This window comes from Gilbertella persicaria (genome assembly GCF_025201335.1).
Source record: "Gilbertella persicaria strain CBS 190.32 chromosome Unknown B0P05scaffold_20, whole genome shotgun sequence".
NCBI classification, from domain to species: Eukaryota; Fungi; Mucoromycota; class Mucoromycetes; order Mucorales; family Choanephoraceae; genus Gilbertella; species Gilbertella persicaria.
Window position 1 is genome coordinate 284649 of NW_026251981.1, and position 25605 is coordinate 310253.

The 25605-nt window shown below is 36.7% G+C and overlaps 12 protein-coding genes across 12 annotated transcripts; 8 read left to right on the plus strand and 4 right to left on the minus strand.

Annotated features, from left to right (window-relative positions):
• The first annotated feature begins 252 nt into the window (after positions 1-252).
• B0P05DRAFT_542163 (acyl-CoA N-acyltransferase) lies at positions 253-1956 on the plus strand. The gene is made up of 5 exons (XM_051578284.1): positions 253-552; positions 602-973; positions 1020-1250; positions 1306-1546; positions 1590-1956. Exons 1-5 carry the CDS (start codon positions 325-327, stop codon positions 1871-1873), a joined length of 1356 nt encoding a protein of 451 aa, XP_051434844.1. The 5' UTR covers positions 253-324; the 3' UTR covers positions 1874-1956.
• On the plus strand, positions 1941-4346 carry B0P05DRAFT_542166 (Dbl homology domain-containing protein). The gene is given in 7 exon segments (XM_051578285.1): positions 1941-2151; positions 2193-2630; positions 2675-2785; positions 2830-3085; positions 3099-3102; positions 3184-3463; positions 3530-4346. The coding sequence occupies 7 exon segments, from the start codon at positions 2089-2091 to the stop codon at positions 4313-4315; spliced, it is 1938 nt and encodes a 645-aa protein (XP_051434845.1). The 5' UTR covers positions 1941-2088; the 3' UTR covers positions 4316-4346.
• An 89-nt stretch (positions 4347-4435) lies between these two features.
• Positions 4436-5184, plus strand: B0P05DRAFT_542171 (cytochrome c oxidase assembly protein CtaG/Cox11-domain-containing protein). Its single transcript, XM_051578286.1, has one exon. It carries the CDS (start codon positions 4445-4447, stop codon positions 5129-5131), a length of 687 nt encoding a protein of 228 aa, XP_051434846.1. The 5' UTR covers positions 4436-4444; the 3' UTR covers positions 5132-5184.
• An 80-nt stretch (positions 5185-5264) lies between these two features.
• B0P05DRAFT_571719 (uncharacterized protein) lies at positions 5265-6206 on the minus strand (the record flags this gene model as incomplete). The annotated part of the gene is made up of 2 exons (XM_051581394.1): positions 5265-5951; positions 6024-6206. The coding sequence occupies 2 exons, from the start codon at positions 6204-6206 to the stop codon at positions 5265-5267; spliced, it is 870 nt and encodes a 289-aa protein (XP_051434847.1).
• Positions 6207-7788: 1582 nt separating this feature from the next.
• On the minus strand, positions 7789-10891 carry B0P05DRAFT_107681 (uncharacterized protein). The gene is made up of 8 exons (XM_051572952.1): positions 10356-10891; positions 10206-10298; positions 9768-10163; positions 9625-9723; positions 9436-9580; positions 9084-9389; positions 8920-9025; positions 7789-8872 (listed from the first exon to the last, which is right to left on the minus strand). The coding sequence occupies exons 1-8, from the start codon at positions 10602-10604 to the stop codon at positions 7822-7824; spliced, it is 2445 nt and encodes an 814-aa protein (XP_051434848.1). The 5' UTR covers positions 10605-10891; the 3' UTR covers positions 7789-7821.
• Positions 10552-10883, minus strand: B0P05DRAFT_542175 (uncharacterized protein). The gene is made up of 2 exons (XM_051578287.1): positions 10769-10883; positions 10552-10719 (listed from the first exon to the last, which is right to left on the minus strand). The coding sequence occupies exons 1-2, from the start codon at positions 10823-10825 to the stop codon at positions 10621-10623; spliced, it is 156 nt and encodes a 51-aa protein (XP_051434849.1). The 5' UTR covers positions 10826-10883; the 3' UTR covers positions 10552-10620.
• Positions 10892-11183: 292 nt separating the features above from the next.
• B0P05DRAFT_542176 (uncharacterized protein) lies at positions 11184-13174 on the plus strand. The gene is made up of 7 exons (XM_051578288.1): positions 11184-11509; positions 11566-11623; positions 11669-11776; positions 11825-12012; positions 12060-12561; positions 12610-13029; positions 13078-13174. Exons 1-7 carry the CDS (start codon positions 11498-11500, stop codon positions 13098-13100), a joined length of 1311 nt encoding a protein of 436 aa, XP_051434850.1. The 5' UTR covers positions 11184-11497; the 3' UTR covers positions 13101-13174.
• A 259-nt stretch (positions 13175-13433) lies between these two features.
• B0P05DRAFT_587280 (amidase signature domain-containing protein) lies at positions 13434-15253 on the plus strand (the record flags this gene model as incomplete). Its single annotated transcript, XM_051582574.1, has 4 exons — positions 13434-13454; positions 13501-13695; positions 13749-14703; positions 14751-15253. The coding sequence occupies 4 exons, from the start codon at positions 13434-13436 to the stop codon at positions 15251-15253; spliced, it is 1674 nt and encodes a 557-aa protein (XP_051434851.1).
• Positions 15254-17346: 2093 nt separating this feature from the next.
• B0P05DRAFT_587281 (thioredoxin-like protein) lies at positions 17347-18144 on the plus strand (the record flags this gene model as incomplete). The annotated part of the gene is made up of 5 exons (XM_051582575.1): positions 17347-17624; positions 17666-17701; positions 17745-17866; positions 17922-18088; positions 18130-18144. The coding sequence occupies 5 exons, from the start codon at positions 17347-17349 to the stop codon at positions 18142-18144; spliced, it is 618 nt and encodes a 205-aa protein (XP_051434852.1).
• A 74-nt stretch (positions 18145-18218) lies between these two features.
• B0P05DRAFT_579394 (uncharacterized protein) lies at positions 18219-19793 on the minus strand (the record flags this gene model as incomplete). Its single annotated transcript, XM_051581922.1, has 6 exons — positions 18219-18488; positions 18533-18695; positions 18741-19003; positions 19047-19487; positions 19539-19646; positions 19704-19793. The coding sequence occupies 6 exons, from the start codon at positions 19791-19793 to the stop codon at positions 18219-18221; spliced, it is 1335 nt and encodes a 444-aa protein (XP_051434853.1).
• A 1546-nt stretch (positions 19794-21339) lies between these two features.
• On the plus strand, positions 21340-23377 carry B0P05DRAFT_470377 (beta-trefoil DNA-binding domain-containing protein; the record flags this gene model as incomplete). Its single annotated transcript, XM_051574548.1, has 4 exons — positions 21340-21443; positions 21491-21870; positions 21918-22574; positions 22746-23377. The coding sequence occupies 4 exons, from the start codon at positions 21340-21342 to the stop codon at positions 23375-23377; spliced, it is 1773 nt and encodes a 590-aa protein (XP_051434854.1).
• Positions 23378-24273: 896 nt separating this feature from the next.
• B0P05DRAFT_542197 (uncharacterized protein) lies at positions 24274-25596 on the plus strand. The gene is made up of 3 exons (XM_051578289.1): positions 24274-24347; positions 24399-24685; positions 24789-25596. Exons 2-3 carry the CDS (start codon positions 24497-24499, stop codon positions 25509-25511), a joined length of 912 nt encoding a protein of 303 aa, XP_051434855.1. The 5' UTR covers positions 24274-24347; positions 24399-24496; the 3' UTR covers positions 25512-25596.
• Positions 25597-25605: the final 9 nt, after the last annotated feature.

Sequence of the window (25605 nt, forward strand, 5' to 3'; positions counted from 1 at the left end):
ACTACAATTGCTTTCGAGAAATATTCATGCAAATACTGAGTCGCTGTTGTAAAATACATGTCTTTTTTTCTTTCTTTTTTCTTTTTTTTTTTTGGTGTATAACTAAACACTTGTTGAAGAATTCTCTTTCAATAGATAAAACAACGTCTTTTTGATTCTACAAATAATGGGGTTGAAAAAAAAAAAGAGACGCGTCTTGGCGGAAATAAAATCTGTTAATTTCGTGAAGAGATGCAGTTTATTGGACCTCCCTTTTTCTTTACTTTTTTGTACATAGACAATATCATAGAATTCTTTTTTCAATAATAATAATAATAATAAAAAATGGCCATCTCAAAAAAGCAATTTTATATACGTAGAACATCAACACGCACCATCAACAAGACAGCGCCCATAGTACAACTTGACATACCCATCCTACCGCAATACTCATCGATTGAAACACTTTATCATCGACATCCAAAGAAACTGTTATTAGGAGATCAATACACTAGAGGATTGCCAGATGCAAAGTGCATAGACAGGTTTGAAAGTGCAAAACAACTTGCAGAAGTATGTAACATACAATAGTCCAGAAAAAAAAAAAACTTATCCTGTATAGACAAATAAAGTGAATAAACCAAACGAACAAGACGAACGAGCATGTTCAATCTCCAAAACTCGCGCTATAGTAAGACAACAAAAAGGCTCTTTGCCTTCTTCACCTTCTTCTCCCACAAGTATCAGCAGTAATAGCAGTGTTTCTTCCAGCAGTTCACTCATCGCATTGCCTACAACATCATTTTTGCCTATAGCTTCGCGTGATCATCAGCAACAAACAGAACATATACGCAAAATACAGATTGGACCTTATTTAGTGGATGTGTGGTATTTATCGCCTTACCCTGAAGAATATAGTCGCCTAGAAGTACTTTATATATGTGAATTCTGCTTAAAATACATGAAGAGTGAATACATTGCTAATCGTCATAAGGTAAAGATCAATAAACCCTTCCCCTTTTATATTGACCATATACTAGATTAAATGCCCAATGAAGCATCCACCAGGGGATGAGATCTATAGAGATGGTATTATTTCAATATTCGAAGTAGACGGTAGAAAGAACAAGATTTATTGTCAAAATCTATGTTTGCTTGCCAAAATGTTCTTGGATCACAAAACTCTGTATTATGATGTAGAGCCCTTTTTGTTCTATATCTTGACAGAGACAGATGAGACAGGCTGTCATTTTGTAGGTTATTTCTCTAAAGTAAGCGTATAACAAAGAAGGGGAGAGTTAAGCAAGTTGGCTTATTATCTGATAGGAAAAACGATCCTTGTTGGACTACAATCTATCTTGCATTATGACATTACCTGCATATCAAAGAAAGGGATATGGTCAATTCTTGATTGATTTTAGTTATCTCCTTTCAAAAAAGGAAGACAAGGCTGGATCACCAGAGAAACCCTTATCTGATCTAGGTCTCTTGAGTTATCGCAAGTATTGGGCATATACAATCAAGTATCAACTGATTCAATATTCAGGCACGACTATCACATTAGAAGGTAAAATACATAGTACAATACAAGACTAATATGTTGTGTATAGCCCTTAGCAAACTGACTTGCATGACTTTGGATGATATTGTGTCTACATTAGAATTAAATGGCTTATTAAAGAAATCAAATGGCGAATACCAGATCATGGTACCAGACTTACCAGACAAACCACGCCTGATAGCAAACAGTGAGAAACTCACCTGGGTGCCTTATATGGTAGCCACACAAGGAGATGCAGGCATCTTGAATATACCTCGTGAAAACACACTTAAGAAGAGAAAAAGTGTGAGTAATCAAACAACCAGAAGATCGACTAGAACAAGAATTTGCTAATACAAATGTCATTTATAAATAAATATTTAAATAAATTAAAGGAGACTAGATAAACAAAGGAGACAAAAAAGCATGTTGTCTATCTTTCTTTCTCTCTTTCTTTCTCTCTCTTTCTCTCTCTTTCTCTCTCTCTCTCTCTTTTTTGCCACATACTCCTTCAGTGTTTAATATTCATTGTAACATTAATTTTAATTTAATTTTATCATAAATATCCAATGAGCAATCATTCTAGTACTTTTCATACTTTAAAAGCAAAAATACAATCTGTGGAATCAATGGTAAAAAAAAAAAAATTAATAAGGGTATTCATGGTTCTTAGGGCATGTTAAAGAAAAAGAAAATGATCACAAAAAACTTGAGTGATCTATCTGATCATTTAAACAGACCTCATGAACCACTGCTTAAATCCACACCTTCACTTTGGTCTGTTCAAGATCAAACAGTCTTGCTTAAACGACTATCGACTCAAAGTATACATAGTCTGGCTTCTTCTGTGACAACGACTACTTCCTCCTGTGGATCTTCTAAATCAACCCGTCGTCGGTTTTTTGTACTTCAGGAACTCTTGATGACTGAAAAGAGTTACTTGTCAGATATGCAATTAGTGCAAGAGATCTATATGGATGATACTGTGTTCACCAGATTTGAATTAAAGCAGATATTTATCAATTTGCCAGACATGATTCAACTCAGTCATCAGTTAATTCAGCTACTGGAAGACTCGGACATGGCTGTTGGTTTTAGTTATAATAGCATGGTAAGTGTGGATCATTCTATTGCTTGGACTATAGCAAACGATAGATGAAACAAATAGAACAAACGTATGCAGAGTTTTGTAAAAAACACCAAGATGCTATACACAAAATACAAGACTTGACCAAGACACAAACAACCATACATGCATTTTTAAAGGTAGGCTTATACAATCAGAATGACACTAGAACTCATTCATGTAGCAATGCAATCAAACAATACAAGGACAAACCACTTGTTGGGACTTGGAGAGTCTGTTGATTAAACCAGTACAGAGAGTACTCAAATACCCACTCTTGTTAAAAGAGATTGTTCAATTGACACCCAAGCATCATTCAGATTACAACCAACTTGTCGTAGCATTGCATGATATTCAACAAGTAGCAGACAACATCAATGAAATCAAACGAAGAAAGGATTTGGCGGAACAACTCATACACAATAAAGATCGAAGCAATGTAAGATCAGAAAATCATGGCTGATTATTTATTCTTTTTTTTTTGTTCTAGGTCATGTAAGCATACACAAATACAAATACATTGATTTACTCTGTATAGACAACACATCAATAAGAAGTTGAGTCGAAGAAAAAAGATATCACATACACAAGACACTCAATTTGATAATTTGTATCAACAGTTTGAAGCAAGGCAAGAAATGGCTCGAGAATTAGAATATAGTGTACAAAAATGGATATTAGACACAAGAAACAGTATACAATCCTTGTCTCGACTTGTGCAGGATTTAGAGGCTGTGTATGGCGATTCAGATGGCATTGGACTGAGAAGTATGAAAGCATTTAGAAAACTCGTTTCTCGTTTAGAATCTTATCCATTGGTAAAAAATACACACACACACACACACACACAAAATACATGTATATACTTTACTTATACGGACTAGGAAACACACGTACAAGAAAAAGTATACCGACAAATAGAATCTTATCTTAAGTTGTTTAAAAACCCATACCATGTCATTCAAAAAAGGAATCAAGCCCTAAGTGATTATGACCGTACATTTCATTCCAAAAGAACAACGGCTGATCACAAACAAGTTTCATTTCAAGTCTATACATCACTGAATGCGACACTGGTGGATGAATTACCTCAATTTCTTCATTTGTCCAGTACTTACTTTCAAACTGTGCTTGATGCATTTACTCAAGTACAAGCGTTATTTTGGCAATATCAACGCACTGAATGGAAAATGTTGACCATTGAATTACCATTTGGAGAAAGATACAGCTGGCAATCGATAGAATCAGACTACCAAAAAAGCTTAGTAAGAGTTCAGAAATACATCAATGACATTATTATTTTACGAATGTTCGAAGATCAGCAACGATATGACAGTGGATATGAACCCTTCAACAAGTCATCTTCTATGCATAGTGCATTGGATCAAGGTATTACAATAGCAGCGCCCAAACTACCGCCATTATTGAAAAATTCCCCGCACGACTACTTGTTGTTCTCTGAGCCTGTATTTCAATGCATTGCACTTGCTGACTATGAATCACCTGAAAAGCTTTGCATAAAAAAGAATGATTTAATTCAGATTTGGCTGCCTCCTGTGCATGCAATAGGAATGAGCTGTGAACAAGAAGAATGGTGGTATGGTAGTTTGGTTGGTTCCAATGCTTCCATGTATGGCTGGATACCCTCTGCTATCTGTAGAAGAGTGTAAATAAACTAGTGTAACATACTTTCAACATGTCAAAAAGTGACATCACATCGGACGTTCAATAAGCAGAGTCCCCTTTGACTTGAAAAAAAAAATCAGCTTCAAATTCAACCCCTCTTTTTCTTTTTTTATATGTTTAGAAATTCATTACGGTCACTTTATGCTCAGCCCTCAAGAGCATCTTTCATGTATGTTCGATCTAATCCTTCATTATGCCGCACCTACGCAACAGGTACAAAAAGCAATGGCAGCAGTAACAGCTCAGCAGGCATGTACACAGCCTCTATCTTTATCGGCATGCTTGGCTTGTCGTACGCAGCAGTTCCTCTCTACCGACTCTTTTGTGCCAGTACAGGCTACAGTGGCACACCCGTTGTAGATAGTGCACGATTTGGACCAGAGCGTCTTGTGCCTCAACAAAGTCGACGTATTCGTGTGACGTTTGAATCCAATACATCCGACAGCCTACCATGGACATTCAAACCTGAGGTGCGCGAAGTCTATGTCGTACCTGGTGAGACAGCCCTGACGTTCTACAAGGCCAAAAGTAAAGCCAAAGAGGATGTGATTGGTATTGCAACCTATAATGTCACACCGTACCGTGCTGGTTCTTATTTCAACAAGATCCAATGTTTTTGTTTTGAGGAACAGAAACTAAAGCCTGGGGAAGATGTGGATATGCCTGTCTTCTTTTTCATTGACCCTGACTTCTTGGAGGATCCATTGATGAAGGATGTCAACACGATCACGCTGAGTTATACTTTCTTTAATTCAAAATATGCCCAAGGTTTAGCTCCTGTTCAACCTTCTTCAAGTTAATTAGCTTATAATTAATAATTTTGTGTCATAATTGGAACAATAAGTTTATTTATACATATAAAGTTACATATTTTACATAGAGAGAATGAACATAAAACAAAGGAAAGGAGAATATGGCAGAAAGGTGAATTTATCATAGCATCTCTTTTGTGTAGATTTTGTTGTATTCGCTAGGATGAATAATTGGCATCTCAAGTGCTTTGTTTGGTATCATGGAGGCGGTATGTTGGGGTAAATATTCATTGCTGTCGTTTTCTTCAGAGTCGGTGATGGAGGAAACAACAGAAGATGCAGACGATTTAGGACGAGTCCAGCTAAATGCTTTTGAGCCCAAGATCTTGCTTGACAAATCTGAGCTTTTTGAGCAAGTAAAGTCTGAGGGACGTCGTCGATTGTAGCTACTGAACGATGTAAATGTGGTGCTGAGAGACTCTGTTGATTTATGGTTCCTGAGTGACTGTGACGGTGTAGACAACAGTATATTCGATTGAGAAGAGTGAATAGAAACACTGTCCAGTTTTCTTGCGCTGTAGAGGGTATCATCAAAATCGTCGTGTGGAATATCGAGTCTATCAAGCCATTTGTCTAATACACTTGTCAATTGAGTAACATAGTGTTGCAGTGCGTCTTCCCATACTGATCTCTCTTCAGGGTTAGCTGCCTGTAAGTAATAATCAGGCCAATCGTATTTCGTCTCATCATCAGAAACAAGGCAGAATGTATCGTGCTTTGATGGTTTATGGCTTTCGTGTGGTTGAGTATCAGGTATAAGACTGTAGTGATTTAGGGAAATGACAGCCAAGGCATTATTGGTATCACTCTATCAAAAAAAAAAAAAAAATAGGAACATGAGTCATATGTTGCTGAGTAAGTTATGCTTTATGTATATTACCCTTGATTTATAATATCGTAATTCTTGACCATATAAAACAAAATATCGTTTTAACCAGGATTTGGATTTTCCATGTTTCTGTTTCATCAAATAGCCCTCTAGTTGAATATTTGGAGGAGGGCTTGTCTTATTTGCTGTCTTTACGCTTGGGACAGAAGATTTGCAGCTACTAAAATTGGGCATGTAGGGTAAAGGGGATAGAGAAATAAAGGTAAAACAGTAATAAAAAACAATGCTTTTTATCTCTTATATATATATATGTGTGTGTGTGCAAAGTATGACAGAACCTAAACTATACATAATAGAAAGTAACACGAGTAGTAATTTGGAAGTGAAAGGACGTAAAAACTTTCAGTGTATTACAACCCTAAAAGAAGAATAACAGAAAGGAGAAATCTCTCATGTGTGTTTTGCCACTTACTTGATATCAAACCAAAGGAGGGGAGGTTGACATAACCCTAACTGTGCTACACAGGTGATTCAAACTTAAAAAAAAAAAAGATAGATAGAAACGAGGTAAGCCAAGAAACTTCATGCATTATCTTTTTGCATATAAATTACATTGTTTATCAATTTAGTTCATGTGCCCTATATATGTATGTATGTGTGTGTGTGTGTGTGTGTGTGTGTGTGTGTGTGTGTGTGTGTGTGTGTGTGTGCTATCCTTGAAATTGCGGCTGTGATATTTCATTATGGAGATAGAACAAAATATAGCAAGTTGAAGCACCTTCATTTGCATACCAAAAAAAAAAAAAAAAGGGTGGCTAAGCGGGAGTTCATTTATACAAGTTGTACCATGTCTATATGTGTCTATGGTACTTTGAAGTCTTTGTTTTGTAGGGTAAAAGAAGAAAATGAAATTGTATATAGTACCTTATTTGCTATAAAATGGGTGTTTAGATTTTTTTATTATCATTATTATTATGCAATAATAAGAATAAATCAATTTGAATAACATAATGTCATTGTAAATGGCTCGTTACTATAAACGTATACCATTGACATGAGACAAGGCAGAGGAAGAGAGACTTTGATCGATCTTGGTTTTCTCTTTACGATCGATCTCTTTTCAGAGATACTGAAAGACTTTGTTTATTTGTTGATCCCTAATTCTTCAATTTCATGTGAATAAAAAAGGGTGTCAATGATGTCTTCTATACCTTTTCCTAAATTATACCATCCCTAAGCCCTTTTTTTTTTCTTTTTTTTTTTGCAACATCACAAAACTAATTTTAGATCCTATTGTTCGGTGTTGTTCGTGCATAGTATTTTTTTTCCTTGTAATAATCATCTTCCGCATAAACTAAGAAAATCTATATCCGCGCTATTATTATAGTGTAGCATAAATATATAAATAAACATAAATACTCCTTGATTTTGTGTTTCCTTTTATTGCTATACATGTCAATGTTGTTGTCATTTTGTCATAGGCTAGGTTCACTTTTTTTTTCAATGGTTTTTGTATGAAATACAATAGATTTATAAAGTGAATAAGGTTTAATTAATAGTACCATCAATGTTTGATAACACGGGTTTATTGCCTTTTTTCTATTGCTCTATGTATGACAGTGGTAATAAATCAACCACCTTGTCTCATAGCGTCATAGAGAGTGAAGAATTACTATTTTTTATTTTCTGCTCAGCAATCTTGGCTAAGAAAATAGAAGGAAAGAAGGGTAAAGAAATGAAAAGGAAGCCCTTTATACGCAACAATCTGTTTGTTTTAATATGAATAAGCATAAACTGATAGATAATCAAAATTGAAACTCGCTTTGCCGCTTAATAACAAATTAATTATCTAAGTAGAACTGGGAGGTTTAGCCATAGTAGGAGAATTGTATTCAACAAGTTCATCCAGATTGGTGGTTTCTTCAACAGCAGCTAACATGGTATCTTGGCTGAAATTAGCTTGATAATAAGTGTGTTGTTGCTGAGTATCTGTAGTTGTTTTAGTACTAGCTGCGCTTGTTTGACTCGACAAAGATGAACTGCTGTTTTTGCGCAAAGAGTCTTGTCGGGGGAGCTTTATTTGTTGTGCGCTGCTGTCTCTTCTGGGCAAATCAGACAAACTAATTCTTTTGGTGGGCATAGGGCTGTACTCGGTACTTGATGGCTCAATAGCTGAAGAGGGTGCAGTGTTGTTTAGGTAATGATGACTCATAGAAGAACCTCTTCTTGTAATAACAGTAAGAGGTTTATCTTTTGGCAAAGAGGCTATAGGCTGCTGTTGTTGATATGAGGGAGATGGTCCAGTAGAAGGCAGCCTGGATTCAGAAGATTGATACTGTTGTGAGACATGACCATTAGATTGAGGTGTTGAAGTAGCAGCAGGTGGAGCAGATGGAAGAACTGAACTCATGTATTGTTGTTGTTGTTGTGGTGGTGCTGTGCCTATAATTGTCGTCAATTTAGGTGGATATTGTTGCTGTTGTTGCTGATATGGCTGGTAATCTAAAGGAGTTCCAGAAGAGTTAGATGTTTTTGGTAGATTAGGTGGATTCATAGGCTGAGTCAAGAGTAAGCCACTGGTTGGCTGTTGTTGTTGCTGAGGATAAGGTACAGTAGAATTACTTAAATACAACAGATTACTTTGAGAGAATTGGCTGTAAGGATTCTTGCCATTTAATGCTTCTTGTAATTTTTGTTCATTGTTTCTGCGTGCACTTTCTTCTGCGATATGAAACAGTACTTCATGATGAAGTATTAAATCTTCAAACAAATCTTCAGGAGACCAGTCGCTATGTGTAGTACCTTCTTCTGTCTGATTGAAATCATGGAAAATGACAGGTGTAAAAATAAGAGCAAGGTTAGGAATATTCATCTTGTTCATCTGAGAGTTTGCATTGATCCTATCATGTTGTATAAATATATGAACGATCCATGGACTTGAACTTACTTTGACAAATGGCAAACAAGATAATGCAATGTGCTTCTATGAGCTAGTGACATGTTAGCCAACTTATTCTCAAGCATATTGAATCTTTGATTTTGAGGCATGTTTTCTAAAGGAAGAAAGATGGTTTTAGTATTCTTATTTAACTCAACGAGAGAAATACTTGCTGCTGTAAGATACTCTTGTCTGGACACTGAAATCAAACAAAGGTCGTTTTAATTCACGAATATACATCTTGAGTACAGTGGCAATTGTAAACACGTCATATGGATCAAGTTGAACTAAATCTTCGTCTAATTCGAATTGGTGCTTTAATTGCTCAATATTAGATTGTCTTCCAGACACCCTATAGATGCCTTCTTTTTGTAAACCTCCCATGTTTTCAATGGCTTCAATGCACTTTATGACTAGTTTGGGCACTGTAGCATTGTGCTCAAGAGCATAAGACTCCAAAGAACCTCCAAATAACACCTCTATAACCCAATCAATTAACAACATAGACCTTCTAAAGACTCTTACCTTTGCATTTTCCTTCCATGTAAAAGTTTTCATAGCGCACAGGTGTAGGTTGGACGTAGCCTTGGGATTGATAGTGCATATTGAACATTTGAATATCTTTAAGACTATCGATGTTTGAAGCAGCTTCAAAAGATGTACGGGCAATCTACCAATGCTTATAAGTTAAAGAAAATGGGCATGTAGACATACATTCATATCAACTTGTATGCTTTCCATTTCAGATCGAAGGATGTTCGTCAAAGACGTCTTGACTGTGTCTGTCTTTCTTTTGATGGTGTTTTTCAATTGCTAATGATAGAATAAGGATAATTTCTCTTTACTAGTCTACGTACTCGGTTTACTTCTTCTGTTGCCTTTGTTTGCTTCTTTCTCAAGTTTTCTAATACAAGAATACCATCTCTATACTCACCATCAGCCTCTGAAATATCCTTTTTCATTTTGGCGAATTTTGTGATCTGTTTATTTTGATCGGCTGGCGTGATATTGGCGGCAGCCCTTGTACGCATTTGAGAGATCAATCCAGCCATACCTTTTTTGTGTTGATCTGTTACAGTATTACTATCAATCTCTCGATTTGTACTTTCACCCGATAGTCGAGAAGGATTTACTTCCATCGAATTTCTATTTGACCTAAGGAGCTCATTATTTTCCTCTTGTTGTTGCAGCTGCTGCCAGTTGTTCTGTGCCATTTTCAAATCTTCACATTTGTGTGTATATGTTTTTTGAAGCTACAGTATATGAGTTGATGGATATCAAAAAGACTAGCTTACTTTGACAATATCACGGTTGCGAAATGTAGTGTAATTCAAATTAGCTTCAGCCAATTTTGTTTTGTATGTCTTTCGGTTCTGTTCCTCCATTTCCTAGTGTAACACACGACCTCATGTCAGTATATCCAAAATAAGCTCAAACAAAATTACTTTTTGTCGAACAAGCACATCTATTTCAAGTTTGATCGTGTCCTTATGTCTGGCGCGATTCTCAATTGTGTCATTGATGGTTGCTTCATATGACTTTACGGCTGTTTGAAACGAATTTTGTGTTTCATGATGAAAAGAAGGTCTATCTGAATCGTTCGAAGAAGCTAACCTCTTGACTTTATAGAGTTCTTTCAAATAAACTTCTTCGGCCGCAAGCCTAACCGAGTGAATCAATTTTTTCTCCATCATCGAAGGGGTCTTTTTGTTACCTGGCCCGAAGCATTTGAATGATCATTTCCAAGTCATTGATACTGTACTTGAATGCCATATTGACAAATTCAAAATGCCTTTCTATCGTTGTTAACTGATAAAATAGTTATGGATCTCGGTTTGGTTATAGATGGAGCGTTTACCTCGTCATCACTTGGGTTGTGAAGCTGAGAAATACTTCTTCCCCTGGTACGGTTCATAATATTTATATATATATAGAAAAAGAAAAAGAAACGTTTTCTTTTTTAGAATTCAGGTACTTTTTTTTTTTTTTTTACTTCATAATGAATTGATCTTCCGAGACTGCTCCTTGATGTCTTTATAGGTGCATTATTGGCGTAATAGGCATTTCAAACACCATAAATTTAAAGAGTTGCACAATCATGTTCAAATGATGTTGGGACTGTATTTCAACTGTTGACGTGGACAGCCCATAATAAATGGATATCCCTTCAGATTGGTATTTTCAGAATGTGCTCTTTCGACTAAATTGTAAGAATCTGGATTTACAATTTAGGTTCAATGGTAAGCTACATATCTAATGTATCTTTCTTTTAGTGACTATGAAGACATGTAGATTATAGAATGTATTGCTCTTTACGAACTATATACAATATGCTTATGTAAGTATGATTTTCTCAAGAAAATAATAGCGTGGTACAATACATGTCCAAGAAATATGCAAGATGTTTGCTTCAAATACCCGTCGCCTCTTGAAATTTAGTTTCCATCATCACTCCAAGCTTTTTTTATCTATTATTTTATTTTCTTCTTTTCTTTCTCTTTCCCATTCTTTCCGTTCTTTATATTCAAAAAAAAAAAGAACGTTATCTATCTATTTTTCTTATTTATTTATATCCTAACGTAAAGAAATGAGTTGGAAGGTTTGTGGTTTAGATAAATAATTCTCGAACTCATATTTCTTGGCATTTATTTGTAGGGTTTTCAAAAAGCAATGAGCCGTTTGCCTCATCAAATTATGTCAAAAAAGGACGATGGTAAGATTTAGGATAAAAGCATATATACTAAAACCAAAGGACCAGTAACGAAAGACGCGGAATTTATCCAGTTGGAAACCCGATTTAACGAAACATCCAAAATGGCAGATCAATTAAGAATTGAAGCACAGACTTTTCGTGATAGTGTTTCTGGTAGGCCTTTTTATGGTCTGATGAGTGTGCTAATATAATATTGGATAGCACTGTTGACACATCAAGCAGAAATGGCTAATTATTTGTCTGTCATTTATAGTCAACAGATTGGCGTTGAAACAGATCAAGATGAAGTTCAGAAAAGAGTACAATCGACTCCTTCTGCTGCCTTACAAGCAGTAGGCGATGCTGAAGCTGCCATGGCTTACTGTCGCGATGAAATCCTACCCAATTTGGTAAACTAGCCTATGCTGCCATTGCATAACTCAAGTTTATTGATTAGGACTCTGTGGATCAATTCGTCATTCGACCCACATATGAGCTACAGGAAGTTATCAAAAAGATCCAAAAAACCATTGTAAAGCGAAACCACAAGCTCATTGATTATGATCGTCATCGTGTTGCCTTGAGCAAGTTGACCGTCAAGACTGAACGCAGTCTGAACGATGAAAAGTCAATTATCAAGATACAGAGTCAATTGGACGTAGCCACTCAAGACTATGATTACTTGAACAATACGCTAAAGCAACAGTTGCCTGGTTTCTTTGAGATGCAATTTCACATGATGCAAGCCATTTTTGAGCACTTGTACAATCTTCAGAACAAAATTTTTGGCATGATTTATGCTCGATGTTACGAACTCGTAACAGCTAATGAACAACAATTTGTTACGCAATCCATGGATATTCAAGGTGGTTATCAATGGAGAAAACAACACTTTGATGCACAGGCTGAGATCGAGAATACGGATTTACTCAGATCTGGAGGAAAAGCATGGCTTAGTGGTAATGAAGAGAACTATGATTCATATATGAAATAACACATTTTACTAGCTTCCGGAGCATCCAACAATTCTAAATTGACTATTCAAGAAAGAGCAGCATTAAGAAGCGAGGAAAGTTCTCAAAAACCCCATCATGCTGAACAAGATCAATCATCTTATTATCAGCCACAGCGCCAAGAATCCTATCAACAGCAAGACTATTATCCTGATACCCAACCACCTAGTTACACGTCACAGCCTTCTTCTTCAGTAACAGCAGGTTTAGTATCACCTCGAGCACCTCCACCTGTACCACCTTCTCGAAATTCAAGTACAAAGACTTACGTTGTTGCTCTCTATGACTATGAAGCTCAAGCTGAAGGTGATTTATCGTTTAAAAAAGATGATAAGATTGAGGTAGTTGAAAAGACGCGAGATGCAAATGATTGGTGGACGGGCAGATTGAGAGGTGTTGTTGGTGTTTTTCCAGGTAAGAGTTCGGTTTTTGTGGTTTAATAATGACCTGTTTTTCTTTTAGGAAACTATGTTACTGAACTGTAATTTTTTTTTTTGCATATAAAAAGGAACAATGTCCTGACTTTTAAATGAATGTTTTAGGCTCATTTTGCCGAAGGTTTTGGTAGCCTGCGGACTTTTTCTGCTATGTCTACAAAAAGTGGTAAAAGATGTCAGATATGTCAATTGAGTTCGCTATCTATGCTTCACATTGGAAACGAGAATAGGATACGTGAGAATTTGGTCTTTTTTGATAGTGTTTGCTCAAAACTTGAGCCTTATTAGTTCTTGAGCGACTTGGAGTACAGATTGTGATGAGCTTAAAAACAGGTCTGATTTTTCCTTTTAGTTCTTTTTCTTCTTTTTCTACAAGTTTTTATGAGAACAGAAAACAAAGAAGTACATATACAATTTAAACAAGACGCGTTTACTAATTCTTCTGCAGTTTGAAGCACCTGAGCTTTATGGATATCCTTTATTGGCGGCTGCCAAACTGTTAGATTATTTGCCTTTTGTTCGACAAAAAGTAGCCAGCGATGCTCTACTCCATAAACACAGAGACCGCACAGATATCCAAGACCCTCCTACCATGTTGTCTATCCCACTTGATCTCGTTAACTCGGGAAATACAGAGAATACGGTAAGAGTACAATGGGAAAAAAATTCGAATTGTGCTTACATATAGAATGATAGACTTTTGTCTCTAAATTAAACCCAGAGCATAAAAGTGTGTCACCATTCCTGTCCTTTTGGGATTATCACACTGCTTACTCTGAATTCAAAACGACGCCTACACAAGTAGCTCAGGCATTAAAATCCAAGCTTGACCAAAGCAAAGACATGCATTGGATTCGATTTTATGTGGATGACTTGATGGAGCAAGCAGAAAGATCATCACAACGATACAAGCAAGAAGCACCGCTAAGCCAAATGGATGGTGTCTTTGTTGCCATCAAGGAAGAATTGGATATCCAAGGACTAGAAACCAAAGTTGGTACATGTTTTGTGGATGATGGTCAGCCTGCTAAAGAAGATGCTACGTTGGTTACCAAATTGAGAGAAGCGGGTGCTATTATTGTTGGATCCACAGTGATGAATGAGCTTGGCTGGGACACATTTACTGTAAATCCCAACACAGGTATACCCAAAAACCCCTATGGTTCCACTCATTCATGTGGAGGTTCCAGTGGAGGCTCTGGCGGATGTGTCGCAGGTGGATTGGTGCCTGTCAGTATTGGCGCAGATGGTGGTGGATCCATTCGTATTCCCTCTTCCTTCTGTGGCCTTTATGGACTCAAGACGACATATGCCCGCGTTTCAGGCTATGGTGGTGCTCTGATTGATCCAAGTCTGGGCGCTTATGGTCCTATTGCAGCTACAGCAGATGATATGACATTGACTTACGCTATTATAGCAGGCCCAGATCCAAAAGATCCTTCATCGCTCATTCAACCACCTGTCTCTATTCAAGACTATGATCGTTATCAAGACCTGTCTGATTTAACTGTAGGTGTGTTTCCTAGCTGGGCTAGAGACGCTGTTGAGCCCGCTATTCTTGACAAATTAGATTATTTCAGACAGCAATTGGAGAAGCTTGGTGCCAAATTTGTGGAGATTGAAATCCCTGACTTGGATCTTTCTGCTCACGGTAAATAGAATATATATATATAGGCGTGTTTATTGAATTTGTTGTAGCGCATACTGTCACGATCTGTTCTGAAATGTTTAATTTCGCCTCAAAACATTACGCCAATCACCATCGCTTTTTGCCTCATACACGTATCATGATAGGCACATCAAGTACATTGGATGGAAGAGACTATGTCCGTGCTCAACAAATTCGTACACGTATGATGAATCATGTACGCAATGTGTTTAAAAAGGTAGATTTGATCCTTTGTCCATCAACAGCTCAAGTATCACCCGAAATTCCTCAAAAAGCACATAGCTACGGCATGTCAAATGCAAGACTCACAACGCAAAGCATGATCTTTTGTACTTTAGGCAATTTGACTGGTATTCCTGCTGTTTCTGTACCTGCTGGATTCCATCAAAATATGCCTGTTGGCTTACAATTTATGGCCAGTTGGTATCATGAAGCTTTGTTGTGTAGAATTGCTAAAGCTTGCGAGCGTGTGCCTGGTGTTGAACGTAAACGTCCTCAAGATATATGGTATGCTGATGACTTGTTGAAATAAAAAAAAAAAGAGGCTATCGAACCATCACGATGCCTTGTTATTAAAAATACTAGCTGTTTGCTTGAATTAGGCTAACAACTTGGTGACAATTTAGCGGTGTATTGTGTATAATTCTAGTGACTTTCTATCTCCAAAGCGCTTTTTTCAGATGTTGTATAAGAGAACAAGTAAAATAGACAAAAAGTGCTGTTTGTTAGGCAATAAATCACAATATGTTTGTAGAAATTTGCTTGTGTCAGAGTTTGTCATTAGCAGCAAAGGGTTTGTGGCAAAAAACAAAATTTCAAATGCATCTTCGACACAGACAGCTTTTAGCTCATGATTTTCATTTTTGATTGAAAAAGAAAACATTTTTCTTAGGGATTATTCCCTATCGAACATGTTTAAACCGAAATTCGCAGAGTACCGATTAGAGAGGAAGTGGTTAGAGAACACTCCATCCACTCCAAAAAACAGCTACTTTTGTATAAGTATGCAATTTCTTAAAGAAGAGGAAGTAATTATAGTCATTTTATGCAAAAGAAGAGAGAAAAAAGAAAAAGAGAAAATTGCATATTTATAAAAGATATTCTACCAGTCGGCCACGTTTCAAACATTAGATAGATTTTTATTGCTTATCACATAAAGAAGCCAGTAACTTATCAAGTAAATCTAAAGATAAATGATTTGTTTGTGTTTAACAAAAAAGCATTGTAGAACAACATAAAAAAAAAGAGATACTAAGAAACATTGCGTTGAATAGAGGTAAGTGACAAGGATATAAAAAACTTCCATCGCACATCTGCAATGTTTTGCAAGGCCAACGGAGGAATCACAGACAAGAGAACTGATAGCCGAAATGTCTTAGCCAAAACCTCAATATTGCCAAGCGACTGATCATCTTGAAATCAAAATTGGTTGACCAAGGGCACAAACGAAACCACCGAGTCCTCAAGTGGGGCAGGTTTACAGACAGAACTAAAAAACGGTTGAAGCTTCAAATTCCCTGATGCAAGACCTCTGAACACTGAGAAGGAGTACACTTCCAGTTAATTAACGCAGGATCATGAGTATCTTTCCAGTAAACAAAATTGAGTCGAGCATCATATTGAAAGATATCTCCCACCAACATTTTTTTGACATGAAGGAGAACAACGAAGCTTGAAGAAGAAGAAGAAGAAATGTAAAGCACAGCTTGCAATGGTAGTACCATAGCGGTAGCAGTATTAAGACGAGCATTAGTAAACTATCGAGGAAGACAATCAACGGCACGATATAGCATATCAATTGTGCCAGTTCTTTGTTTTTTCGACCCTTGTGAACGAGAAGAAGGAAATAACAATGAAATCTGATGATATTTGCAGCTATTGACATTATGGAAATGGAAGTCAAGTAGATGCGAGACAGGATGGCAGTTAATAATATCTTGATCATGAGCCAGCAAAAGGTGCAGCCAGCAAAAGTGCGGTTTATCCAGATAGAACACCATATTTAAAAGACATTTGATTCTCCCAAATCAAAGAAAAGGATGTTTACTTGTGAAAAAATGTTAAAATAATGGAAATTTATTTCAATTCTATGATGCATGAAACCTGGTCTTTAGCACATGTATTAAATATAGTACAAGCAGCCATATATTCGCGGATTCAATTTAATTACAAACCTTTCACACAACTAAGATATATTAAGCTTAAAAGGCGTAATTTCATTTACATAATCTAATGATGCCAGTAACGTATTGTCTTGATGAAATCCTCCAATCATCAATTTGCATTTATACGCCTAATTAGAGCATTTTTAATTTGCTGCATGTCTTTTGGATGATTTCTTTGGCAGGTATCTCTACTTTGACTTTTTTATCCATCAAATTTCGTATACATGTTGATTGGTGTTGTATGCTGTATTCAACATCATTCCTTCAGACAAACAATAAAGTTATTCATGCCGCTACCTGTCAATTATTGATTCTGTCCCTTCAGGGTAGTCCGGCGAAAAAATTAGGGAGAAATAAGCATTTTGGTGTGACTACATCTTGAAGCGCCACCTCTTTTTTTCTTTTTCTTTTTCTTTTTTTTTTCTCTTATTATTATTGTATAGACAAACTAGAACTTATTATGACCATGTTATTAACAGAAACGAAACTAAATGATACTGCAACAAGAAAGAGACGTCGAATGGGTGACGAACAAGAAAACACTCGAAAAACAATGGATCGCAATGATTCAACAGCGTCTATTATGATCAATCCAGCTACTCAACTACGTCCACACATCATGGTTGCACCAGATTTTAATTGTGCAGCTGTATTTCAGCATGAAATCAGTCGACTACAACTGTCCGATTTATTTTCAACTCATAAAGCTGCCATTTTATTCTTCTATGAATGTGATTTGTAAGTTCAATCTCAGTGAATTCTGTGCTAATATTTTATAGCACTCCTATTTCTTGTAAAGATTTAGCACTGATAAAGTAAATATGATATGTGTATTGAATATATACTCAGTGATTATAGTCAACATACTGAGCGATTCAAGTCATTAAATGCATTTCCAATTGCTTTGTCAACAGATACAGAAATGGTGCACAAAGCATTTATACATCAATCGTTAGGCTTTGTGCCTAGTTTTCCTCTTGGTAAGCTCAACACAATTTTGACACAGGTTTAATCTTTTTTTTCTTTTTTTTTAAGTATCCGACACTACACGCTCCGTATCACGCCATTTTAATGTGATAAGTCCCGAGACTGGACTAGCGCAAAGAGCAGCCTTTGTGATAGACAGCAAAAGACAAGTTCGGTTCTCGTTTGTATTAGAAGACAGCCGACTTGTTCATTCTATGGATACCATTTGTTCAATAGTAAGTAGACATTACTTTGTTTTATATTTATTCATCAGTAGCTTTACACTTTTTAATTTCATCATCTATATGAAATTGGCAAGTTGCATAAAATTATCTGAAACCCCCTTACGTAACGATCGACGAAATCCTAATCCACACGAATCAGCTCTTCAATCACCGCAGTACCTCTCAATGAGGTTACAATATTATTCATAAATTCAGCTGTAGCAGGTTCCGAGTGGGTCTTTTCTAAATAAATGATGACAAAGACAACATGCTGATCAATTCGCATTAAATAATATGTGCTGTTAATCACAGAATCTACAAAATGAACAGGGCCCGCTTTAGGATCATCGAGTTTATATTTGCTGCCTTGAATAATAGAGATGATGCTGGGCAAATGCTTTGTGGGTGGTTCCTAGGACTATCATCAAAACAAATTGTATAATGCAACTACTTTACCTTGGGATGACTGAAAATAAAAGGAAATGAATGAACACCTTGCGGTGGTTCATAAGGAGTATCTGGACAAATATAACCTTGCGGATAAAAAGGCGCGTTATTTGTCACTTGATAAATCAGGCTTATACTATCTGCACCATGTCTCTTTCTAAATGTGCATATCCTGATCATAATATGAGCATGTACATATATCTCTTCAATACTCTACTGGTCAAAATAGTCAATCCGTTGTCCTTTCCATAATGATTTCTCTGGATCTTCTTCAGTGACAATGCTTTCTTTTTCCAATAAGATTCGATTAAAGTACAACGTCATCTTGGCTGTCAAATTGGCCAAGACACGCGTATGCCATCGTATTGTATTAGGCCAAATATCGCCTTGTTTGTGATTGTTTATTTTGGATTCCAATTGGCCAAACAAAGTAAATCGCCAAGTAGATGTTTCTCTGGTATCTTCATGCCTTGAAGACTTCTAGACAATGTATAAGCATACGCAATAAAATCCTACTAGTCACCTCTGGGTAGCTTTGTTCCTGGCAAAGTCTTTTCCATTCAGACAAGTCTTGTTTAGCCTGATATAATCCAATACATGCATCTTGAAATGCGTAGTTTGTGATAGATGTTCTTGCTCTTAGCAAACATGTTAATATATTGATTTCTTTCTCTACGCCTAATCCCAATAATGATAAAGAGGATGATAAATTCATTTCAAATGCTCTTTCCTGAATTGCTTCAATCTCTTTCAAGACTTCATCGAATTCCCCTTTACTGGACTGAGCCAGAATAGATTGATAGGAACTTATCATTTCACGTCGTACCAAACAAAATTTTCTTAATGCATCCATCACAACTATCAAACCTTCTCTGTCTTTGACTGATAGCCAGCTAACTGAATGAAGATTTAGGATTTCTTTTGGCAGCTCACTTGCAAGGTTTGTATAGACCACTTCAACAGACTACTAAATAGTCTTTAGAGAAAAGAGCGCGCCAAATGTCATATACTTTACTGTATCTTTTCTCATAACAAACCATCTTGAACGAAGAAACTGTAGTTGTGTAAACGAGTTTTCACAGGTACAAAGACGTGTCAATATATTGCCTATAGGTTGGTATACCTTTTTTTTATGTTTATTATATTGACTGGTATAAACCTCCCCTCAGAAAAAAATTACCTTGGCTAATCTGACAATAAGTTTGTTAGCAGCTGCATAATCAAAAGCACCAAGTGCTCTCAGAATAGCTTGACACTGTTCGTCTTCCATAGAGTAAAAAGTGAAAAAAAAATAAAAACGAAGTAACAAAACTGAGTTTCGTTACATAATCACTTTATACACCCCATTGTCGTCATCGATGCTCAGATCTTTTTCATGCAAAAAAAAAAGATGTGCATGCCATCCCACTTCTAGTTTTCCTTTTACGGTTACAGCTCTAACTGGTTTGTTTTCATATTTTTAGACCAATTGACTAATTGGACAAGTTTTTATTTTCTTTCTAGTTTTTCTCTTTTCCTTAATAAGCATTTTTTTATCCAACCATAGTCTCGCGTAGTATAGAGCAGTCTATAGTTCAATATGCCTATATGACAAAAGAAATAGAAAACCAAAAATAAAGGAAAAGAGAGGGAGGACAATCATGTGGCTGTATGCGCGGAGAATACTTTATTCAAGCCCAGTAAAAGCTTGGTTGTTCAACTCGAGTGGTGCCAGAGTGTTTCAGATAATAGAAAGAAATGCATTTTATTGGTTTTCTAAAAATTCTAATTGTGGGGTTAAACAAGACCTTTAAATAAAATACGGCGTTCGTAGAACCCCCTTTTTTTCTCTTTAATCTTTTTTTCTCTCTTTTTTCTTATTTGAAATGACAACTGACAATAAAAAGAATCCAGACTGCCTTGAACAAGTGAAGAATAATTGGTCTGATTTTGTTTATTCTTCACCTAATTCACCTCATTCTCAACAACAACAACAACAACAACAACAACAGCAACAGCAACAGCAACAGCAACAGCAACAGCAACAGCAACAGCAACAGCATGATGAATTTAATTTAGACTCTATTTTTCAACATCCAGAGTCTCGCAGACACTCTGTTACAGTGGGCGAAATGCATTTTCATTCATTTGATCACAAACAATACGATTTGGAACAGCTTTTGGGTGCTTCTCTTCCTTCTTCTTGGTCTTCTTCAAGTTCTGGTACAACATCAACTACCCAAAACAATGTGGATGTGATTCCTCATCGCCGCGCTCTTTCTCTCAGATTGGACACTATAACACAACCTATTGACATGCACCACCGTGCTTCTTTCTCTACTGCTTCACCTACAACACCCGCTTTCTTCTCGCCTAGTTTTTTGGATGCATTAAAACAAGAAGACGGCATGCTATTCGATCATCAAAATCATTCTCCTCAACAACCTCAACAACATCCCTTTTCTGAAAATATCCTCCATGAGTTTATGATAAATCAATCACCCACTTCCACTACACCTTCTACTTCTACTATCACGCCTTCTATTATCAGCTCAGGTGATGATGTCAATTTAACAAATTACTGGCCTTTAAATCATCACCAACAAGCACAACCATCCTTTATCAAACGCAAATCGTCTGCTTCTTCTGTTTCTTCCAACAACTCACCTTCGCAGTCTTCTTTACATATGTCTACACCCTCTCCACCTTCTACCATGGGTTTCTATCAACACCCCTCTATTCCTGAAGAAGAAGATGAAGATATGGACGCAATGCGTAGTCATGTAAACAACTCAATCTCCACTCGTATGCTTCAAGGGACCAATAATGCTTCTATTATGAAACCCTTGATCCAGAAATACCTGACTTCTTTTGAAGACGAAAGAAGAATCTTGATCTTAACAAGCAGGGTAGCACAAAAAAGTTATGGCACTGAAAAAAGGTAAAAAAAAACACAATAGTATTGGTTAATTGATAAATTTTGTCTAGATTCTTGTGTCCACCACCTTCTACTATATTTTCAGGTGCTTCTTGGCATACAAACTCTCCTTCTTCTGCAAAACCATTGTCTCCTAATGTGGTAGTACATATCTCAGGTGAAAAGACCAGTCAAAACGGTATGATTGAATGGCAAAATAACGAGAACCACAATGTTCCATTCGTGGGTGATACAGTCGCAGCAGGCGTGACGGGATATTGTGTATCTAAACATTTACATATCAATGATGCTGACGAAAAACGAAAGCGTGTTGAAGTATTGGTCAAAGTGAGTTTAGGAAACAGTGTCCAATTAGGTACATTTGCTTCAAAAGGCATTAAGGTCATCAGTAAACCATCAAAGAAGCGTCAAAGTGTGAAGAATATGGAGCGTAAGTTTGTATTTTGATACATCTTTGTGTGTAACCAATTCTGTTAGTCTGTATTCATCATGGTACGACGATTTCTTTGTTTAATCGTATTCGATCACAAACAGTGTCAACCAAATACTTGGGTGTCTCTGCCGGTGACAATGCTGGAGGCACTTGCTTTGTAGCCAGAACAGGCTCTTGGGATCCTTTTGTTATCTGGATTGTGGATACAACACGCTCACCTGATAGCCAGCCTCAACCATTATTTCATCATCCTGACAATCCACATTTCCCTGCTCCTCCTGCTATTGCACTCCAGACAGCCACAGGTCAAGCACCTATTGCACTTCATTACAATCAAGCCATTGTACTTCAATGTGTCAATACGGGCCTCGTAAGTCCAGTGATGGTGATTCGTAAAGTAGACAAGGGTAGTATGATTATGGGCGGTAACCGTGTCGAAGATCTCTCGGGTCCTACTGGTGGCGAATGTGGCGATGAAGCCTTAGGTGATCCTGTTTCCCAACTTCATAAAGTGGCTTTCCAGATCGTACAAGATCCTTCCATTGCACACAACAACAAGTTAAACTATCACCAACAACCATCTCATATGATGCAAGAATGGCAATTACCTCAAACCCACCAAGCCGTGACTTATTTGGCCTGTCTGGATAATGTGGTCGGTATGCATAAGACAACTACGGAACGTGCCTTTGTGCTATCACGTCCTGTTCAACAACCCATTGAATCTTCGCTTTTGTCTGCTCCTTCTTGGTCAAATACAGATCCTATCAGTGGTTTTGAAAATTATGATCTTATGTCTCTTTCACATAATACAAGTAATGCTGGCGGTGGTAAAATGACTCGTAAACGTCGTGTTTCTTGTGATGTGACAGGCAAGCCACTTATGTCATCCATGCTTAAAAATACCAGCAATCGTCGTCGAGTGAACTCATTGAATGATAATCTACTTCAGAAACAAGAACACAATGGCGCTGGCCGTCGTAGCAGCGTATCCTCTGATCGCCGCAGTAGTATTGGTTCTGACCATGGATACTATCAACATCAATTAAATAATGGTGCCTGCTGGACAGAAGATGTGTCTGATGCGTCTGTTTGGACTATTGTTGGTACTGACTGTGCAAGTTATAAGTTTTGGGCACCTCCTGCCATCATGGATTTGAATTCACCTTTCTCTGAAAATGTAACCAATCCTAATCCCATCACACCTTTCCCTACGCTTACCACAAGTCATTCTAACCTGGTTCATAATAAGCAACAACAAATGCTTCATTTAAACGGTGAGAACTTTACAAGAGATATTGCTGTCTGGTTTGGTGATATCAAGTCTTCACGTACTGATTATAAATCAAGAGATGTGATAAGCTGTGTGGTCCCTAATGTGCAAGAAATGATGGATAGTTCGACATCAATATTGAATCATGAAACACAACAACACAAGATTCCAATCTTATTCGTTCGTGGTGATGGCATCGTATATAATACAGATATGTTTTATATTTTCTAGGCTTATGATGATTATGACTCTTATGCTTTCTTTTTTCTTTTGTACAAAATTATACAATAATACAATGTCACTATTAAACCAATGGTATTTAGCTCGAAACCATATTGTTTTCTTTTTATTTTTTAACCATGCAAGTTGTTTAAAAGCAGCATAACCATTTGCTGAAATAATTTGTTGAGTTTGATCTACAGTATGAAAAGACGTTTATTTGTGGTACAAATAATAACTACAACTAGAAAAAAGAAAACAAGTACTTTTACTCTTACTACTCACTACAGCTTCCTTTCTTTTTTATCCTTTATGAACATCGCCAAGTCGGTTCCAATTTTTCTTTGTATTGAAAAAACAATGATAATAATAAAAAAAACAGCAATTTTAGTCTTTGTTTATTTTGACAGCAGCTTCTAAACCTAATACCAACAGAATACACTTTGCAAAGGCTATATTTGATCTCAATTGGACGCAATTTGCTTTTTATTTAATGAGAAATAACAAGTTATTTGATGTAAAACTTTTTTGACAATGACAGTATAAAAAAAGCATCTTCGTTATCGTCAGATAAATAACAATGCATTGAGCTCAGTGTGCAACTTGACTTCAGACCCAGTCAGACATAAGAAATCTTTTTTGGCTTGTGTCAAGTTCTCTTAATTTGATATACTCGATTTAGACTTTTTCCAATGATGTTTAAACAGGATTTGAAAACAATTGTAAACTTCCTTATTGCTTTGTTCCTTTTTAATCAAATGCTCTCGTTTTAAATGACAGCAATCCCATGCTTATACAACGCCTATGTTTACTAGAAAAGCCCTGAATTACACCATCGACTGTGATCCTTTTTTAGTGGCAATTTATTTTTATCCTTTCATTTTTTTTTGTTTCTTTTTCTTCTTTTATACAATAAAAAGTATATGAAGGTCAAAGCGTCTCATAAACTCTCTCGCTTGACTTCTTCTTCTCAAGCACAAAAGTAACACTGTCAAACTAGTTGAGTTGAGCTTGCTAATCTCGTTTGGTATAGGGTGTTCTCTCCTATAGACAATAAGCTAGAAAAAAGGCACTCTTATAAACAGCTAAAATGCATTCAATCTGTTAGAGAACCATCTAAAGAAAACAATCATGTCTTTGTTTCTTATGATACATTACCCCTTTCAACTAGTAATACAAGGCCCATTCAAGTCATTCCTTACACATTCAATGCAAAAGCAGAGCCTACAACCAAGCGACCTACCATGGGAGGAAAGACCATTGGTGCTATTCAACAGTCAAGTACTATCATGTCCTGTGAAGAACTCAAATTACTTAGCCGTCGAATTGATCCACACCAACCACTTGCATCCCCCATGCATCTCCCACAAAACCTCCTCTACCCAACCTCAAAAAACGTACGAAATCCCATCTTCATAAAGAGACTGAAAAAAAGAAAAAACGGCGCTTGTTTGAATGTACTCCATGCCATACAGTGTACAAGACTCGTGCTAAATGGACGCATCATACAAACATATGTCCCCATCACAAAAAGAGACACAGTCTGTCTGTTACTGTTCAATGCGTCTGTGGTTCTGAAGGCGATGGGAATATGATTGAATGCACTCAATGCCATACCTGGCTTCATGTAAAATGTGCTGGCGATCGTGTCACAAAAGAAGATTGTTATTGCTGCCCACGATGTAGCACCGATGAAACAGAGCCAGTCAACGACAGTGAAGACGAGCTTCTAGTGGAAGACGAAGATATGATCTCATTATCTGCACTGTATTCAGCCAAAGAAAGGGGAAAGAACCTTTTAGAATCTCTCAAACAAGTTCAAGAAAAAGATGCTCAACAAGAACAAGAAAGAATGAATAGAAACCATTTGAATTTCATGAGTTTATTTGATGAACCTCAACTTGAAATTCAAGATCAAGAAGAAGAATTCCAATCATTATCACTGCCACCTTCTAGCATCTTTGAAGATCAAGAATGGAATGTACATGAATTCGATTGGTGCCAGCCTGAAGATGTGCCTTCTCTCTTGTTCTCATCTGATGATACACCTTCCAATATAGACGAAGTGCCCTTCTCACCCATTCAGCAACAACCAGATTGGTTTGATTTTGCAAACTTTGAAGTCGATTTCACTTCTGATATTTAATCTGTTTTTTGTTCATTCTCTCTTCACTATATGAACTTTTATGTTTTTTTTAATAAATAAGTATTTATTCAAGGCACAGCCATAATGCTTGACT

Excerpts from the sequence above, each read along its gene's own strand:
- B0P05DRAFT_542163 (XM_051578284.1), top strand. The coding sequence starts at position 325 with ATGGCCATCTCAAAAAAGCAATTTTATATACGTAGAACATCAACACGC. Across the intron at positions 974-1,019 it reads ACATTGCTAATCGTCATAAG|ATTAAATGCCCAATGAAGCA; the intron begins GTAAAGATCAAT and ends ACCATATACTAG. Across the intron at positions 1,547-1,589 it reads CACGACTATCACATTAGAAG|CCCTTAGCAAACTGACTTGC; the intron begins GTAAAATACATA and ends TGTTGTGTATAG.
- B0P05DRAFT_542176 (XM_051578288.1), top strand. Across the intron at positions 11,624-11,668 it reads TATGTCAAAAAAGGACGATG|TAACGAAAGACGCGGAATTT; the intron begins GTAAGATTTAGG and ends CCAAAGGACCAG. Across the intron at positions 11,777-11,824 it reads TTTTCGTGATAGTGTTTCTG|CACTGTTGACACATCAAGCA; the intron begins GTAGGCCTTTTT and ends AATATTGGATAG.
- B0P05DRAFT_542175 (XM_051578287.1), bottom strand. The coding sequence starts at position 10,825 with ATGAACCGTACCAGGGGAAGAAGTATTTCTCAGCTTCACAACCCAAGT. Across the intron at positions 10,720-10,768 it reads ACAACCCAAGTGATGACGAG|TTAACAACGATAGAAAGGCA; the intron begins GTAAACGCTCCA and ends CTATTTTATCAG.
- B0P05DRAFT_542197 (XM_051578289.1), top strand. The coding sequence starts at position 24,497 with ATGTCTTTGTTTCTTATGATACATTACCCCTTTCAACTAGTAATACAA. Across the intron at positions 24,686-24,788 it reads AGAACTCAAATTACTTAGCC|ACTGAAAAAAAGAAAAAACG; the intron begins GTCGAATTGATC and ends CTTCATAAAGAG.
- B0P05DRAFT_542171 (XM_051578286.1), top strand. The coding sequence starts at position 4,445 with ATGTTTAGAAATTCATTACGGTCACTTTATGCTCAGCCCTCAAGAGCA.
- B0P05DRAFT_542166 (XM_051578285.1), top strand. The coding sequence starts at position 2,089 with ATGAGCAATCATTCTAGTACTTTTCATACTTTAAAAGCAAAAATACAA. Across the intron at positions 2,631-2,674 it reads GTTTTAGTTATAATAGCATG|ATGAAACAAATAGAACAAAC; the intron begins GTAAGTGTGGAT and ends AGCAAACGATAG. Across the intron at positions 3,464-3,529 it reads GTTTAGAATCTTATCCATTG|GAAACACACGTACAAGAAAA; the intron begins GTAAAAAATACA and ends TATACGGACTAG.
- B0P05DRAFT_107681 (XM_051572952.1), bottom strand. The coding sequence starts at position 10,604 with ATGATGGAGAAAAAATTGATTCACTCGGTTAGGCTTGCGGCCGAAGAA. Across the intron at positions 9,724-9,767 it reads CAACAGAAGAAGTAAACCGA|CAATTGAAAAACACCATCAA; the intron begins GTACGTAGACTA and ends TTCTATCATTAG. Across the intron at positions 9,581-9,624 it reads GCATACAAGTTGATATGAAT|ATTGCCCGTACATCTTTTGA; the intron begins GTATGTCTACAT and ends AAGCATTGGTAG.